This window comes from Monodon monoceros, unplaced genomic scaffold (genome assembly GCF_005190385.1).
Source record: "Monodon monoceros isolate NGI ecotype Baffin Bay Population unplaced genomic scaffold, NGI_Narwhal_1 Super_Scaffold_10, whole genome shotgun sequence".
NCBI lineage: Eukaryota > Metazoa > Chordata > Mammalia > Artiodactyla > Monodontidae > Monodon > Monodon monoceros.
In genome coordinates, this window is record NW_021703766.1 from 43,413,287 (window position 1) to 43,431,826 (window position 18,540).

The 18,540-nt window shown below is 35.7% G+C and overlaps 1 protein-coding gene across 5 annotated transcripts in view; it reads left to right on the top strand.

Annotated features, from left to right (window-relative positions):
• The window catches only part of ZNF529 (zinc finger protein 529), a 30,685-nt gene extending 23,879 nt beyond the window's left edge, over positions 1-6,806 (top strand). For all 5 annotated transcript variants that reach the window (XM_029212515.1, XM_029212504.1, XM_029212525.1 and 2 more), the window contains one exon: positions 3,302-6,806. In XM_029212515.1, the coding sequence (XP_029068348.1) occupies positions 3,302-4,704 (1,403 nt within the window). In that variant the 3' untranslated portion in view covers positions 4,705-6,806. The remainder of the gene's footprint in view (positions 1-3,301) is intronic.
• The last annotated feature ends 11,734 nt before the right edge of the window (positions 6,807-18,540 follow it).

An 18,540-nucleotide genomic window follows, 5' to 3' on the forward strand; every position in this document is an offset into this window, starting at 1 on the left:
AATGAACATTGTGGTACATGTCTCTTTTTGAATTATGCTTTTCTCAGGGTATATGCCTAGTAGTGGGATTGCTGGGTCATATGGTAGTTCTATTTTTAGTTTTTTAAGGAACCTCCATACTGTTTTCCATAGTGGTTGTTTCAATTTACATTCCCACTTACAGTGCAGGAGGGTTCTCTTTTCACCAAACCCTTTCCAGCATTTATTGTTTCTAGATTGTTTGATAATAGCCATTCTGACTGGCATGAGGTGATACCTCATTGTAGTTTTGATTCGCATTCCTCTAATAATTAGTGATGTTGAGCATCTTTTCATGTGCTTCTTGGCCATCTGTATGTCTTCCTTGGTGAAATGTCTATTTAGGTCTTCCATCCATTTTTTTTTTTTTTTTTGCGTTACACGGGCCTTTCACCATTGTGGCCTCTCCCGCTGTGGAGCACAGGCTCCAGACGTGCAGGCTCAGTGGCCATGGCTTACGGGCCTAGCTGCTTCGCAGCATGTGGGATCCTCCCAGACCAGGACACAAACCCGTGTCCCCTGCATCGGCAGGCAGACTCCCAACCACTGAGCCACCAGGGAAGCCCCTTCCATCCATTTTTTAATTGGATTTTTTTTAAGTTCCATTTGTTTATTTTTATTTCCGTTACTCTAGCAGGTGGGTCAAAAAAGATCTTGCTGTTGTTTGTGTCAGTGTTTTTCCTATGTTTTCCTTTAAGAGTTTTATAGTGTCTGGTCTTACATTTAGGTCTTTAATCCATTTGGAGTTTATTTTTGTGTATGGTGTTAGGGAGTGTTCTAATTTCATTCTTTTACATGTAGCTGTCCAGTTTTCCCAGCACCACTTATTGAAGAGGCTGTCCTTTCTCCATTGTATGTTCTTGCCTCCCTTCTCGTAAATTAGATGACAATATGTGTGTGGGTTTATCTCTGGGCATTCTATCCTGTTCCATTGATCTACTTTTCTGTTTTTGTGCCAGTACCATACTGTCTTGATTACTGAAGCTTTGTGGTATAGTTTGAAGTCAGGGAGCCTGATTCCTCCAACTCCGTTTTTCTTTCTCAAGATTGCTTTGGCTATTTGGGTCTTTTGTGTTTCCATACGAATTGTAAAATTTTTTGTTCTAATTCTGTGAGGAATACCACTAGGAGTTTGATGGGGATTGCATTGAATCTGTAGATTGCTTTGGGTAGTATAGTCATTTTCACAGTATTGATTCTTCCAATCCAAGGACATGGTATATTTCTCCATCTGTTTGTGTCATCTTTGATTTCTTTCACTTTTTATATTTGTTGATTATATTCTTTATATGTTCTCTAACTCATCACATTCTGATTCTATATTTATTGAATTCTCCTCTCACCTTTTCTTTAGGTCACTTTGTTCTTTTCTGTCTTCTTGAATGGAATGTATACATTGGTTTTCATTCTTTCAGTTTTATCAATATAAGTGTCTAAATTCTTACTTTCTATGTGACTAATATTGAGTTTCATAGAATTTTAATGTGCAATATTTTCAACTCCACCATTCCCTGAAAGTTTTGTAATTTCTGTTACATTTCTACAATAACTAAACAGTTATTTGATAGAAAGTGTCTTCATTTCTAATTGGAAGTACTTTTAATTTACTGATACTGGCATTCATTTATGATTTTATTGTTTCAGTCAAATAATGGTGTTTGCATTATTTCACCTTAATTATACATAATTCAGTCACAAGAAATTATTTTTGCCTTTTATCATGCAATGTATATCAGTCACTTTGGATTTTCCATAGGTTGTTCCCTCATCTGATTGCCAATCTCCAGCTAGGTCCAAGAGACCTTTCGTTACAAAGTGCCTTACACTCTTGCCCACCTTCACCACATTTTACATATCATTCTGTTACCAAATTCTCCTTTTCAGCTGCAGGTTTACTCAGAATTGCATAAGCTTTAAAATATGGGAAATACCTATTATAATATCTAAAACATTCTGATACTATTTTAGGCAGTATAGCAGTGGTTAGCTTTGAGAATAAGAAAATGGAAAGGAATACCTGGGAAAGAGCATGAAGGAAAACATTTAAATATAGACTAGGATTTCAGGAGGATAGATGAATAATAGTGAAAATGTTACTGAAGAGAGGTAAATAAAACACCATCTTTATTGGGATGAAGAAACTCATGATTTTGCATAGGAGGAAATTAACAGCAGTGATGGAGACAGTATGCGTAGGTGGAGAGGCAATTGGAAAACAATCATTTATAAACACTATTATATATATGAATGTATCTTACTATAATTTTCATGTATATAAATTTATATATAAAATCACTGTAGTGTAGTGTGAGGTTTTAAAGGCATGGAGATTCTTATAGTTATATAATTATTCTGGTAATTGTGTTCTCCAGTGACTTCTTTTTGTAATATTGGCTTTTATTCTCACATTGCTTTCAACCAGTGATTTGCTTTTCCTGTAATTATAAATTACTATGACCTTGGGGCTTGCTATTCAGTGGCACATATAATGATTTTATTTGTCCTTTTGGAGTTTAATAAGGAAATAAACAGTATGATAACAGAGAAAATTACAGATTACACAATTGGAAAAATGGGTATGAGGGCAAGGAACTAGATATTGGAATAGAGACATAGATATGAACTTACTTAGAGTCAGCTAGTACCTAATTTCAGAGGGTGGTAACTTTTAGACCCAGACAACGAAAAGGAAGTAGTATATAAGGATTCCATTTCTGAGAAATGAAATATCTTGTGGGTATCTCTAAATGATAGGAAATGTGGTTTGATGCAGAAGGTGAAAATGATTAGGTGAAAGGGGATAATGGATTAAAATGTTGTTTTACAAGCAGCACCCTGTTATCGATGATAAAGTATTGGGATTATATTGTAAAAGAAGAAAAGTATCAGAAAATTGTTAGTATGTATCAATAATCAAATTTTGATCTGTATTTGCAGTATCTCTACAAGATACTGATGACTGATTTCCACATCTATAGGTGTTGATTCAGTTTATCTGGATTAGTTCATGAACATCAGTACTTGACAAGCTTACTAGATGATGATCAACACCAAAATTTCAGACCCACTGACTTAATCCATTTCTCTTAGCACAAACCTCACAACCTTATGTTATACTCTTATCATTCTCTGAGTTCTCTTTACCTTTCCTCAAACTTCATAACAGTATTTTAATCATTCACTTATACTGTGAATTATTTTCAGTTTTTCTCCTGTGCATTTTATAACTATTTTATCTTTGTTACACATGAAAAAAGAAATTGTTTTTTTCCCTTTCTTTCAGACTTGGAATCCAAGTGTGACAAAGAGACTTTATCTACAGAGAAGGACATTATTGAAAAAAATGATTCTCATTGGGAAGTAATAGAAAGTAGTAAATTAGTTGGCCTTGAGAACTCCATTGTCAGGAGTGATTGGCAAAGCAAAAGGAAGACTGAAGTGCAAAGACCTGAAGTGGGATATTTCAGTCAAATGAAAATCATCTCTGAAAAAGTACCCAATTACAAAAATCATAAATCTCTTACATTACATCAGAGAATTCATGATAGTGAGAAGCCCTGTAAGGAATTTGGGAAGGTCCTTAGTTGTGACTTAAACTTTGATGAATATGAGAAAATATATACTGAGAAAACCTCTGAACATAGTAGATATTGGAAAACCTTTGGAGTAGATGACCCACATACCCTACAACTGAATATTCATACTGGTATGAAACCTTGTAAATGTATGGAATGTGGGAATGCATTTAGTTTTTGTGAAGACCATAGTGTACACTGTGATGATCAGAAGTGCTATAAATGTAAGCAATATGGAAGGACTTTTAGAAGAACTGAAAAAATCACTGCACTTCAAAGAATTCATGATGGTGAGAAATCCTATGAATGCACTTTCTGTAGGAAATCGTTTAGAGTGCATGCACAACTTACTAGACATCAGAAAATCCATACTGATGAGAAACCTTACAAATGTATGGAATGTGGCAAGGACTTTAGATTTCATTCACAACTAACTGAACATCAGAGAATTCATACTGGTGAGAAGCCATACAAATGTATACAATGTGAGAAGGTCTTTAGAATTCGTTCACAGCTTATTGAACATCAGAGAATTCATACTGGTGAGAAACCTTATGCATGTAAAGAATGTGGGAAGACTTTTGGAGTCTGTCGAGAACTTGCTAGACATCAGAGAATTCATAGTGGTAAGAAACCCTATGAATGCAAAGCATGTGGAAAGGTATTTAGAAACAGTTCATCCCTGACTAGACATCAGAGAATTCATACTGGTGAGAAACCATATAAATGTAAGGAATGTGGGAAAGCTTTTGGAGTAGGTAGTGAACTTACTCGACATCAGAGAATTCACAGTGGTCAGAAACCTTATGAATGTAAAGTGTGTGGAAAGTTCTTTAGACTTACTTCAGCCCTCATTCAACATCAGAGAATTCATAGTGGTGAGAAACCTTATGAATGTAAGGTATGTGGGAAGGCCTTTAGACACAGTTCGGCCCTTACTGAACATCAGAGAATTCATACTGGAGAGAAACCTTATGAATGCAAGGCATGTGGGAAGGCCTTTAGACATAGTTCATCCTTTACAAAACATCAGAGAATTCATAATAGTAAGAAACCCTATGAATGTAAGGAATGTGGGAATGCCTTTAGAGCAGGCAGGCAACTTACTTGACATTGAACAAGTTGTACTGGTGAGAAGATTTTTGAATGAAAGACATATATAAAGCCCATTTATTTCTGAGTTTCATTGGAAAAATATGTGTATTTAAGTATAATTTATCGCAGAGATTCTACCTCAATTAAATCTATTTCCAGACTTTATGGCCACTCTAGAACTAGAATTATTCATTCATAAGTGAGATATACTTTCAGCTTTGTTCAATATCACCAAATATTTCTCCTTTTTATATCAATTAACATTCTGAATATCCGTTTATGTAGGATGATGCCTATCAATCCGTTTCTTAAATGCATGGGAAATGTATTTCCCTAATTATTAATTATTTGAGTTATTTTCATATGAGTTTCTTTCTTTCTTTTTTTTTTTTTTTGCGGTACGCGGTCGTCTCACTGTTGTGCCCTCTTCTGTTGTGGAGCATAGGCTCCGGATGCGCAGGCTCAGTGGCCATGGCTCATGGGCCCAGCCGCTCCATGGCATGTGGGATCCTCCCGTACCGGGGCACGAACCTGTGTCCCTTGCATCAGCAGGCGGACTCTCAACCACTGCACCACCAGGGGAGCCTTCATATGAGTTTCTTGTCCAGGGATGTTTTGCTTACAGTTACTTTTGGTTTTTGTGTTTTTGGCTATTTATTGTTTTTGGCTTAGTGATTTGTAATACTGCTCAAATATATCTTTTGCATTCTAATTTTTTGCTTGTTTTATATGGCATACTTATCTTCTCCAGAGAGTTAGAACCCCCAGACACTATGTGATTTTAAAGTCTTGTGGTCCTGCAAGGTGTTTGTGTAGATTTGTTTTGTTTTGTTTTCTCTTGATTTTGTTTTAATGGTAGATGTTTTAACTTTTCCATTGTCATCAAATGTTTGAATTCTTTTTGAATTTCTGTTTTGTTTTGACACAACAGATTTCCCTAAATACCTTTTGCAACACAATTCCTTTAAGGAGCCTTTTCACCTCTAGGCAGTACCAGTAGGCATCCAAATAAAATGAGCATTTTAAATATTTCATAAAATATTCTAACCCAATCTTACGTCTCTTAAATTTGTTAGGCAACTTTAAAAGTAGGAGAAAATCTACAGCTGTTGCAATGATTATAAGCTGGTCACTAAAATTAAGAGGGTTTACAACGCTGCCTATTTACCATGTCTTCAATTGGGTTTTGTATCTATTTATAATTTTCCTTTTTATTCCATTCAGTGTTGTCTTACTGTGTTTTGGCAGTTGGAAAATCAGTAGACCTTTGATTTTAGCAATCTCCCCTGACCAGGAAAAACGAAAAGACAACAACAAAAAAATGAGACAGTTAATAAGGTTGCAAATCTTAGCTACTCATCACCTCTTTCTTATGACAGTTGACCTGGTTATATAATCAAAGTGATCAAAAGCCACTGGTTATTAATTTTTATAAGAAAATTTACCTGTTATATTTACATACATTTACATCACTGTCATTCATTAGATTTTAATTTTTTTTTTTTTTTTTTAGATTTTAATTTTTGAGATTGGTATCTTGCCCAGTTTTGCATGATCAGCAGTAGTAAGGTTTTCTCATTGAGTATACTGAGCTATGTTTTCTTTACATATTCCTTATTAGTAATTTACTTAACTTAGCAGTTATTAAAAGTATGTAACTGATAGATCATTCATGTCCTACAGAGTAAAAGAATGGGTCTCTGTTGTTACCCTTATTAGGATACTTGCTATTTCATATCTTTGAAATAGTTCAATTGTATTATAATTATTAATGTTGTTATTAATAGCTCACTCTATTTACTGAGCTGTCATGTGACCACACTGCTGATTTGCTCTTATATCCTACTCTACCTGGTTATTCTGAGTTACCATCAATGCTGATTAATTTCCCTCTTCTTGCACAGTACTTCAGAGCTACTTGCCCTACACTTCTTTGTGTGTTTTTAATATTTCTTGCTTGCTCGAACAAATTAAAACAATGAACTATCCAAACCTTATATACGGACTTAAAATTAATGACAGAAATAAAATAACCATGTGGCTTGACACTTATTTTTTTGAATCATTAATAAATGAAAAAAAAATACAACACATCCTTATTGTCTCCCTTATTTGTAATTACAGCTACATTTTGGTCACATTACATTAACATTTTTCTTTGAATTTTGTTATGAACTCCTGTCATTTCACAGACTGCTAATCTGATAAACCAAAATGTAACATTTGGTACTTTTTCTGGTACTTTTTCTTGGTGATCAAATTGATAAAATTTATTCCTTTCCATTTTCATTTGTTCCTTTATCCTTTCCACATTTTCCCTAGCCTACTTGGAAGCTTTGGGTTCTTTCCCCAAATACAAAGGGATGTTCCAGACCTATCCTGTTTATTGCTGTCCTGAACCATAAAATTAGCTACTGCAAGGAAAGGATTCTGGTTCAATTTAATGGTGAAGAATTCTAATTAATATATGTAAAGGGAATGAGGGAAATAGGAAATCACCATAATAATAGTGGTAATTACATAAACAATCCATTGATGGATGGTAAAAGTTGAAAGTGAAAGTATAAGGAAAAAATGGGATATTAGAATTGTTTCAAAGTATCTCTCCCAAGTAATTACAAAGATAAAACATTGCACACACCCCTTTAACCAAATAATCACCAACAGTGAGACACTGGCATCAAGGTGATGCACTAAGAAGGGCAAACACTTGGGTAGTATTCTCACCAAAACATGCGTAACTATGTTCTAATAATGAAGGAACTGCAGGCAGACCCAAAATGAATACCCTTCTGTAAAATAACTTACCCAATACTCCAAAAGTTCATAACTTTTCTAGGTCATAAAAGGCAAGGGAACTAAATACAATGCCGGATTGTGGATTCAATTTTTGGAACATTAGTAGAGAAAACTTGATGAAATTCAATCAAACCTGTCATTTGATGATAGTATTGTTCCCAATGTTAATGTCCTGGTCTTGATCATTATACTACAGTAGTGTAAAATGTTAGTATTAGGCAAACTCGGAGAAGGGCATATGGAAGCTCTGTAGTTCCTCTTGTAATTCTTTGTTTTTTTTTTTTCTTCTTTCAATTCTTAAGAATAGAATTTATTTTTTTAATACTCTGTTTCCAGTCAAAATGGGAATAATAGAGGCAGGATTTACCTTCCTGCCTAAAATAACAAAACACTAGATAAAATATGAGAAATAAAGGTTTTCAGACATTGGACACCAGGCAACACAATGGTAATGCCTAAGAAAGTATAAACAAATGTGATCCACACACCTGACCCAGCCTACTGCCTAGAGAGCATTTCCACACCTCAGCACTGTGAGGGGGAATACAAGGGGAGCTTTGTAATCTCCCTAAGTAGACAAGATGGAGCTGAGAGTCCAGGGAGGCAGTGATGGCTAGAGTCTGCAGGGCAGAGTATTGAGCCAAGTTCTCATCAGTGCATGGGATCAAGGAAACCACCTGAGGCCAGCAAAAGAAATGCTTAAGAGCACAGGTAATCCTTGGAGCTCACACAGAGCCAGGAATAGTTTGTGTCCCCACCAGCAAGAGTGGTAAACCTCATAATTTATAGGGCACTAGTTAGATTACTCAAAAAGCTATTGCCTCAGTAGATAGGTGAGTTAGCACTAGATTAAGGCTTTCCTAGTCCCACCTAGCAGAGCTTAAAGCAAATCTTGAACAAATTGTTTCCAGGTAACATAAGTATATTACAGAACAAAGTTTGAGTATATTTATAGAAATGCAAAAATACCAAGCACATTGAAGGTAACTTTCATAATGTCTGTAGCAAATAAATTTTACCAGAAGTGTAAATAAGCAGGCATACATGACTATAATGCAAAAAATCAATAGAAACACAACCAGAACTAGAAATGACAAAAATAGATCTTGTATTTAATAATAGATACTGACAATACAAAAGTCATAACTATATTCTACATATCCAACAAGGAAGAGAGATTGATCATGTTAAGTACCAATGTCGAAAATATTTAAAAGACCCAAACAAATCTGGAGGTAAAAACAACAATGTCTGAGACATAAAAATACAGTTGCTAGGATTAATAGATTAAACATTGCAAAAGCAAGCATTAGTAAACTGGAAGACATAGCAATAAAAACTATATAAATTGAAACAGAGAAAAACAGACTGAGAAAATAAGAGTATCAGAGAGCTGTATGACAACTTCAACTAGCCTAATTATGTGTAATTGAGATCCCTAGAAAAGAGGAAAAAGAATGGGCAGGGGCCGAAAAAATAATTGAAGAAATAATGGCTAAGGGACTTCCCTGGTGGTGCAGTGGTTAAGAATCCACCTGCCAATGCAGGAGAGACGGGTTCAAGCCCTGGTCTGGGAAGATCCCACATGCTGTGGAGCAACTAAGCCCATGCACCAGAACTACTGAGCCTGCACTTTGGAACCTGTGAGCCACAACTACTGAGCCCTCATGCCATAACTACTGAAGCTCATGCACCCTACAGCCCATGCTTTGAAACTAGAAGCCACTGCAATGAGAAGTCCGTGCACCACAATGAAGAGCAGCCCCCAGTCACCACAACTAGAGAAAGCCCGCGCACAGCAACGAAGACCCAATGTGGCCAAAAATAAATAAATAAATTAATTAATTAATTAATTAAAATAATGGCTGAAAACTTTCCAAATTTCATGAAAATTATAAACCCACAGGTCCATGAAGTTCAACCTATCCCAATCACAAGAAACAAGGGGGACAGGGGGTATTACTCCAAGGGAATCATAATGAAATTGATTAAAATCCATGCCAAAGAGAAAATCTTAGAAGCAGGGAGGGGGAGAAATATCCTGTATGTGCAAAAGAGCAAAGATAAGAAACCATACTTCTGGACATGATGGAGTAAACACACTTTGCCCTATTACTCTCCACTTATTAGACTTAAAATCCATGGAAAAAATACATGAAATAAACTTAAGAAGAATCTGAAAGTTGGAGTAATGAAGGCCAAATCTATTGACGTTGTGATTCGAATAACAACCCAGCCCAGTGGTGAGTTCCCTGGCAGAAGACTGGGTGTTTTGTTGTTTTTGTCTCCCCATATATTCCTATCTGAGCACCAAAGACTTGAAATTAGAAATACCACCAGGTGCAAACAACTACCAAAACACCAAACAATAACAAAAAAATAAAACACCCAAGGTATGCTTCCTTTTCCTATCCAAAGGGCTGAGAAGGTTGCTGCCCTGCAGAACAATACCCTATTGACAATGCCAACTCTGCATTAGCTGAACACTTTAAAAATGCCCATCTTTCACACTACTATGCACAACAGCTAGCAGCACCATCCTCCCTTCTTGCCAGTAAGCATCTGCAGAGGCCTTGTGTGTGCACAGCCTAAGATCCCAGCCCAGCAGTAATGCCTTTTCTCCCAAGCAATGGGCATATGCAGGCACTGTGTGTGTGAGCAGAGACCTGACTGCCATCCTGGCCCATCAATAATGGGCATCTATAAAGATCATGTATGTGATTAGCGCATTGACTGCCAACCTAGCCCAAGAACCATGAAGCACACCTCATTTCCTGGCTGGCAGATGCATTGAGAGTGTGTAAGTACAACTGGGGCATTGACTACTGTTGCGACTTGGCACTGACAGACATTTACAGGGGCAATATGTGAATTATCACTCCAATGAAGCAGTAACAAAGGTCCTTTCCCTTTCCAGCCAGTGGGGGCTCCAAATACTATGTGTGTAAAGAGAGCCATGACTAAATTCCTGCTTATCAACAAGTAACAAGATTTACATAGGAACCAGAGTGTCATAAGATTATAACCCATATCATTGAGGTACAGTCAAAACTTACTCATCCTAGCAAGAACAAGGAATATTCAACTTGAATGAAAAAAGACCAAAACAAACCAAGATGACAAAGATGTTGGAATTATAAGGATTTTAAAGTTACTATATAAAAATGCCCAAATAAACATGGAATGCAGATAAAAACAGAGCTCCAAAATACATGAAGCAAAAATTGACAATTTCACAATAGGTAGAGCCTTCAAAGTCAGTTTCAATATCAGCTAGAACAACTAGGTAGATGGTCAACAAGAAAATAGAAGACTTGAACAAACTATGAATCACTTAGATAATAGGCATCAATAGAAACTCCACCCCATAAGAGCAAAATACACATTGTTCTCAAGCATATACATATAAAACATTCTCCAGGATAAAACACACTGAGACATGAAACAAATCTTAATAAATTTAAAAGGATTAAAGTCATACAAAGTATATCCTTCAGTCACATGATATTAAATTAGAAATCCAAGATATTTGAAAAATTCACAGATATTTGGAAATTAAACACATTACTAATTAACCCTAAGGGTCAAACAAAAAATAAGGAAAATTAGAAAAATATTTTCAGATGAAAATGAACCTAATGAGATGCATATAAAGCAGCACATAGAGGTAAATTTATAGCTGTAAATGCTTATATTTTAAAAAAGAAAAAGAAATCTCAAATCAGTAACCTAACTTTGCAGCTTAAGAAGCTAGGGGGGAAAGCCTAAAACAAGAAGAGGAAGGAAATAATAAGGAATAGATGAGAAATAAATGGAAGAGATAATAGAAAAAATATATAAATGAAACCAAAATCTGTTTCCTTAAAAGATCAACAAGGGACTTCCCTGGTGATCCAGTGGTTTAGACTCTGTGCAAGGGGCGTGGGTTTGATCCCTGGTTGGGGAACTAAGATCCCACATGCCACATGGCGCAGTCAAAAAATTTTTTTAAATCAAGTGAAAGATCAACAAAATGACAAATATTTGGCTAAAACCACCATGAAAATAAAAAGGGAGAAGGTACTAAAATCCAGAATGAAAAAGAGGGCTTAACTACCAACCTCACAGAAATATAAAGTATAATAAGGAAATGCTATGAATACCTGTATCCCAGCAAATTAGATGACTTACAAAACAAATCCCCCAAAAGACAAAATCTACCAAAAGACACACAAAAAAATGGATAATCTGAATATGTCCATATTTGTTAGAGGAAATGAATAACAACCTTCAAAACAGAAAACATCAGGCACAGATGATTTCACTGGTGAATTCTACCAAATGTCTAAGGTAGAAATACTAATTATCTGTGATCTATTCCAGAAAATAGAATGATGTCCTAACTCATTCTATGAGGTTGTCATTACCCTAATACCAAAATCAGATAAAGACATTGTAAGGAAGGAAAATTACATACCAATATCTCTCATGAATATAAAAGCAAACATCCTCAACAAATTATTAGAAAATCAAATCCAACAAATGTAGAAAAGTAATTACATACCACAGTCAAGTGGGATTTCTCCCATGCATGCAAGACTGGCTCAACATTTCAAAATCAAGTAATTAATCTATCATATCAACAGGCTAAAGAAGAAAAATCATATGATCATATCAATAGATGCAGAAAAAGCATATGAAAAGATTCCATACTCATTCATTATTAAAACCCTCTCAGGAAACTGGAAATAGAGGAAACTTCTTCAATTTGATAAGAACATCTACCAAAAACTAACAGGTAACATCATATTTAATGGTGAGGAAATAAAGGCTTTCCCTCTAAAAGCAGGAACAAGGGAAGGATATCTGCTCTCACCACTCATATTCAGTATTGTACTGGAAGTCTTATCTAATGCAACAAGAAAAAGAAACCGTATACAGATTGGGAAGTAAGAAATAAAGCTATCGGCAGATGACATGGTTGAATGTGTAAAAATCCTGAAGGATGCTCAAAAAACTCATGGGACTAATAAGTGATTATAGCCAAGGTTGCAAAACATAAGGTTAATGTACAAAAGTCAAGTACTTTCCTATACACCAGCAATGAAAAATAGGAATTTGAAATTAAAAACACATAATTATTTACATTAGAACCAAAAAAGTACTGAGGAATAAATCTAACAAAATATGTACAAGAGATATATGAGAAGAACTAGAAAACTCTGATGAAAGAAATGAAAGAACTAAATAAATTAATATTCTATGTTCATAAATATTAAAAAATTCTATGTTCATAACCCAATATTGTTAATATGACAGGTATTCCAAACTTGACCTATAGAGTCAATGCTATATTAAAATTACAAGTTATTTTGTAGATATTGACAAACTGATTCTAAAGATTATATGAAAAGACAAAGGACCCAGAATAGTCAAACAATACTGAAGATGAAGAAGTTGGAGGACTAACACTATCAACTTCAAGATTTACTATAAAGACACAGTAATCAAGACAGTGTGTACTGGCAAAAGAACAGACAAGTAGATAAATGGAATATAATAGAGAGCTCAGAAATAGATCCAAACTAATAGAGCCAACTGATTTTTGACAAGACAGCAAAGACAAGTCAACGGAGAAATGTAACAATCAACAAATACTGCTAGAACAACTTGATAGCCACATTAAGAAAATGAATCTGGACCAGGCTTTATGACTTAAAAAAAAATTCAAAATAAATCATGGGCCTAACTTTACAGTGTAAAACTAAAAAAAACAAAAACACAAAAACTTCTAGAAGATAACATGGGAGAAAATCTAGGTGACTTTGGGTTTGGCAATGATTTTTCCTAGAAACACCAAAAATATGGTCCCTGAAAAATAAAACTTGATAAGTCAGATGTCATTAAAATTAAAAACTTCTGGGGCTTCCTTGGTGGCACAGTGGTTAAGAATCCTCCTGCCAATGCAGAGGACATGGGTTCGACCCTGGTCCGGGAAGATCCCACATGCCATGGAGCAACTAAGCCCATGAGCCACAACTACTGAGCCTGCGCTCTACAGCCCACATGCCACAACTACTGAGCCCACGTGCTGCAACTACTGAAGCCCATGCGCCTAGAGCCCGTGCTCTGCAACAAGAGAAGCCACCGCAATGAGAAGCCCGCACACCGCACCAAAGAGTTGCCCCCACTCGCCGCAACTAGAGAAAGCCCACACGCAGCAACGAAGACCTAACAGCCAAGAATAAATTTTAAAAAAATTAATTAGGAAACATCCTTGTATCCAAGGAAAAAGAAGGTATAAGGAATTGAAATACATTTTGTTAAGGGAAAAGAAAGTAATTTTGTCTGAAAGAGAGGTCAGATAGAAGAGAAATGGACAAAATCTGGAGATAAAAAGGAAATTATAGAAAGTAATGGAAAAGAAACCCTGGGCAAAGAGTTTAATGTGTGATCAGGACTAAGATTAGAATAAATTTAATTGAGTAAATGAATTTTAATATTAAAGGTAAGGTGGTGCAAAACTAGAATTTGTTTCCCTCTCTGTTAAGAGGACAAAATTTTCCTGGAATAATGATCTGCTTTAATAACAGATTATAAAAGTTTCTTTACCTTTTAAGTAATCTGTTGTAACTATCTGTATTTGCCTTTGAAATCTTTTATTGTCACTTTAGTTAAGTGAAAAAGTATTGTTTCACAGCACCTATAATCCTATTTGATGTTTTTGACAAACTTTCCAAAAATCAACTTCTAAATGAAGTGTTATTGACCTGAAATAAACTTGACATTTTCCAGAGGTCCCCTGGAACATCTCAAGAGATTTGTTTTCTCTCCTTATCAGAGAAAGATATTAAACTAATTAGGCTTATTTGGTATATTAAAGAACATGGGAAGCATTATCAAATGAATGGTGATAAACCCTCTTAGGATATACTGTATGGATAAATGTTATTAATATAGCTATTCTAGAAATTACGTGGAATTCCTAAAAGTCTGGTATGTTCTAGTATAATGTTATCAGTCATAATTCTAGTTGTTATCTTTAATTGTTCTATGTTACAGAAGTAACCAAGTTTCTTTGCCAATTGCATTGTAATCAGATCTTTGACCATGTGTTTTTAAGTCTTTTGTCATTTATAGGCAGTTATTGTACTCTGATGCTTTTATAAAAATGCTTCATCTTCAAGAAGATTCATAGAAAGGACCTTTTGACCAGTACAGGTTTCTGATAATTTTTACATCATACCACTGAACTGGGTAAGAAATTAAAGAATTCTAATGGAAACCCTGATGGCTTCATAAAACTGTTAACAAAAGAGCAAGATCAACAAGAATTAGCTACATAGGGCTGAATGATAGTTTTTATGACTTTTTTGTCTGAAATATTACTGGTTTTTAATCTTTGTTTTCCAGATATAAGGAAACCCTCCCCCTTAAGCTAATTATAACTGACAGCAATTTGGTAAACTATACTTTTGTAAGCACAGTAGAAACATTTATCTTTTCTACCCGATCCCTCCAGAAATTGGAAACTCCTAGGTTCCCAGCAGCCTTACCAGGTAAATAAGGAAGGCCACTTCCTGACGGTACAGGAATTTTGAGTTATTTTGGGGACCTTGAGAAGGGAGGAATTCATCCAAATCTATACCCATCACAGGTGGCAAGTCCTTGGCAGGGCTTTCCTGGCCTTAAGAGGCCTTTTAAAAGTTCAATCTGAGATTCCTTATAAAAAGTTCCAGCACAGCCAATTTAAAAGAGCCTGTAGGATGAATTACACTTATGTGAATAATCAGGCTAAGTTTATTGAAACCAAACTTATTTTGCAAACAATTAGTCTTAATTTGACTATCTTTGGTAGAAATCAGGATAATTTTAGAGAGAAAAATTATGGTTTAGTGATATTACTTTATGTATGTTAAGTTCTAGTGTTGTTAATTGCTTCTGAGGGTTTGTGTTTACTACCTAAGACTCACTTCCTGGATGACTCCTTGTTACTACGTTGTGTTATTACAAAAGTTTAACTGAATTATTAAAAGACATTCTAGGTTTGTTTCTGAAGCTTATCACAGTAGTCTATCTTTAGATGAAGATCAGATGCCCTGTGACCTACAACCAGGAGATTATATACATATGAAGAAACATCATTTAAAGCAGCAGTCCCTAACCCTTTTGGCACCAGGCACTGGTTTTGTGGAAGACAGTTTTTCCACGGATGGGGTGGAAGGGGGGAGGGGGATGGTTCAGGCAGTAATGAGAGCAGTGGGGAGCAATAGGGAGCAGCAGAAGAAGCTTCACTCACCCGCCAGCCGCTCACCTCCTGCTGTGCGGCCCGGTTCCTAACAGGCCACGGACCAGTACAGGTCCGCAGCCCAGGGGTTGGGAACCCCTGATTTAAAGGACTGTCTCCAACCTAGATGAAAGGACCCTTAAACTAGTTGATGTGCAGCAAAAGTGAAGAAATTCACTCTTAGAATCATATTTCCCACTTAAAATGGGCCCCTACACTGTACTGGTCTATACAGAGCACTGCTGACCTCAAACTCACCTTAAAACAATGCTCAAACAGAGAGGAAATGGCACACCAGGACAAGAAGACAACATCAGAAATAGCTATCCCAAGATGCTAGACCTGACTTGTATGATTATTTATAGTGTTCTCTTGATCTCTTGGACTTCTGCATATGAATCAAATGTTTTCTATTACAGGCAAAATTCTACAGAGTTTAAAACTTAATCCAATTGTTGGGCTTATGGTCAATTACTTATGTCCAGTGCTTTTGGGTTACCTTGGGGGATTTCTCCTCTCCAAGGCAATGATTGGATAGTCCTTAGGAAATTTATTATAGAAGAAAGAAGTTATAGTTCTCTTCGGGCCACTATTGATATTACTAGATGGGACCCCCTCAGTTGGCCAACCAATCATACTTGCTCTGACCCTGGACATAAATATGAATTTTAAAGTTACTCAAGCTCAGAGAAATGAGCTAATTTCAGTGAAAGAATATATACTCCTGATTATTAGGAGGGACCCTCCCTCAGTCATGGGATGGATTTATATGGCTAATACCAGGCCATGGTTGTTTAAATTTAAGGGAACAATTTGTTTGCTGGGAACAATTAAATCATACTAAAGATAACCAGCCTAATAACACTAGGAAATTGGGCTGAGTGCCTTATGAATAATGCTTATATATCATTACCTTTAAAGATAGCGATTGGTAAGGAACACACTGGGTCAGATGACTGGGGATATACTGGGCCACACCTAATGGAAGCTCTTGGTTTAAATTCTTACTTATGATCTTATCAATGCTACTAGCTGTATTACTTATACCCTGCCTATTTTATAAAATTATTGTTTTTTGCATTACCAAATGTGACTGAGCCTCCAATAAAGATAATGATGACTAAGCAACCTGAAACAATTAACTAAATATAGTTTTACATATACATATAAGGTCAAAATGATTGCAGTAGTGTAACCCTAGATATGGGAAGAAGCAGCAAGAGGGAATCATTTCCTAGACCATAACAGACTAGTAAGACAGATGGTACAGAAACTTTTATGACTACCATTAACAATGCCTAGTCCAGTAACAGCACACTGAGTGGCCCATCAATGAAATCCTCGCCATACCTAGGAATGAGCCTTCCTAGCACCATGGGACAAATTGGTCACAAAATGCCTCACAAACCTTGGTTGAACTTATGACCAAAAGGGGGAAACTGTAAAACAAAAAATGTTGTACACCATCCAGTTCTACAAGAATCAAGCCATTAGCCACTATAGTCACTGACTTACATCTTGAAAGGAATTCAGGATGAGTCACTCTGTGCTCTGCAAAAATGGGCCTTTAGATAGTTAGAATTATTTCAGGAGAATTTTTAAATGAACTTGGATTCTTACATCTTCCCAAACTTAGAAAAGCACTAAAATCATTACTTGAGATATTTGTTCCTCATGACTGGCAGTAACCTTCTACCGAGATGTATCCTTAACTGTGTGTACCCCTTCACCTCTTCAGAGTAATTTCTCAGAGCTATCTGAGAGGTTGTCTCCCAAGGTATAGTGCTCAGTAAGTCCCCAAATAAAACTGAAACTCACAGTTCTCACGTGTTTTTATTTCAGCCCACATTAAAATGAAAAGAATTAAAATGCTACTATACATTTCATGCACCTATAGGTAAATTTTGTTTTGTTTACCAAAAACTTTCATACAATATATACCATTTAAAATCCTCTATTTTCATTTAATATAATACGGTAAATTTTCTTATGCTTCCTTTCCTAGTAAGTACATGGTTATAAGATGGCTGCTCCATATGCAGCTCTATATCCACTTTCCAGGCAGGAAGGAGAAAGGAGGAAGGCCAAAAGAATACATACCCACTGAGCCTGCCCCATCCCCACCCCTTTAAAGAACTAAGAAATCCAATCTAACAGCTTTTGTTTACAACTATAAGGGAAACTAAAACATGTTTTTTGTTTGTTTGTTTTTGGCCATGCTGTGCAGCTTGCAGGATCTTAGTTCCCTGACCAGGGATCGAACCCATGCCCCCTGCAGTGGAAGCGTGGGAGTCCTAACCACTGGACCACCAGGGAATTCCCTTCCTATTTGTTTTTTGTTAAGCTGAGCACACTGCCCCTTCAAACAAAAATCCGGATTTTTATAGCAATAAAGGAGAGAATGGATATTGGGTTAGTCACACATGAAAAAACAACACTGTCTAATATTAAAAATATTCTCAAATAACTTTCAATTATGTGGGAAGTTACAACATCATTTAAATGAAAGTATTTAAAAAATATATATGTATACACATGTGTGTATATATACGTGTGTACATATATGTATCTACATGGTTACATATATATACATATGTAAAATCAGAATACTCAGCATACATATTAATTTTTAAAATTACAAATGCAAGGAAGATATTTCCAAAGAGAAACAGTAGGTTCCAGTTTACTTCATGGGTCTTTGTTAGGAGTTAGCCAAGAAAGAAAAAAAACACCTCCTGAAAAAATAAAGCATTTTACAAACAAAGAGAAAATACCAAGCCACCTTAT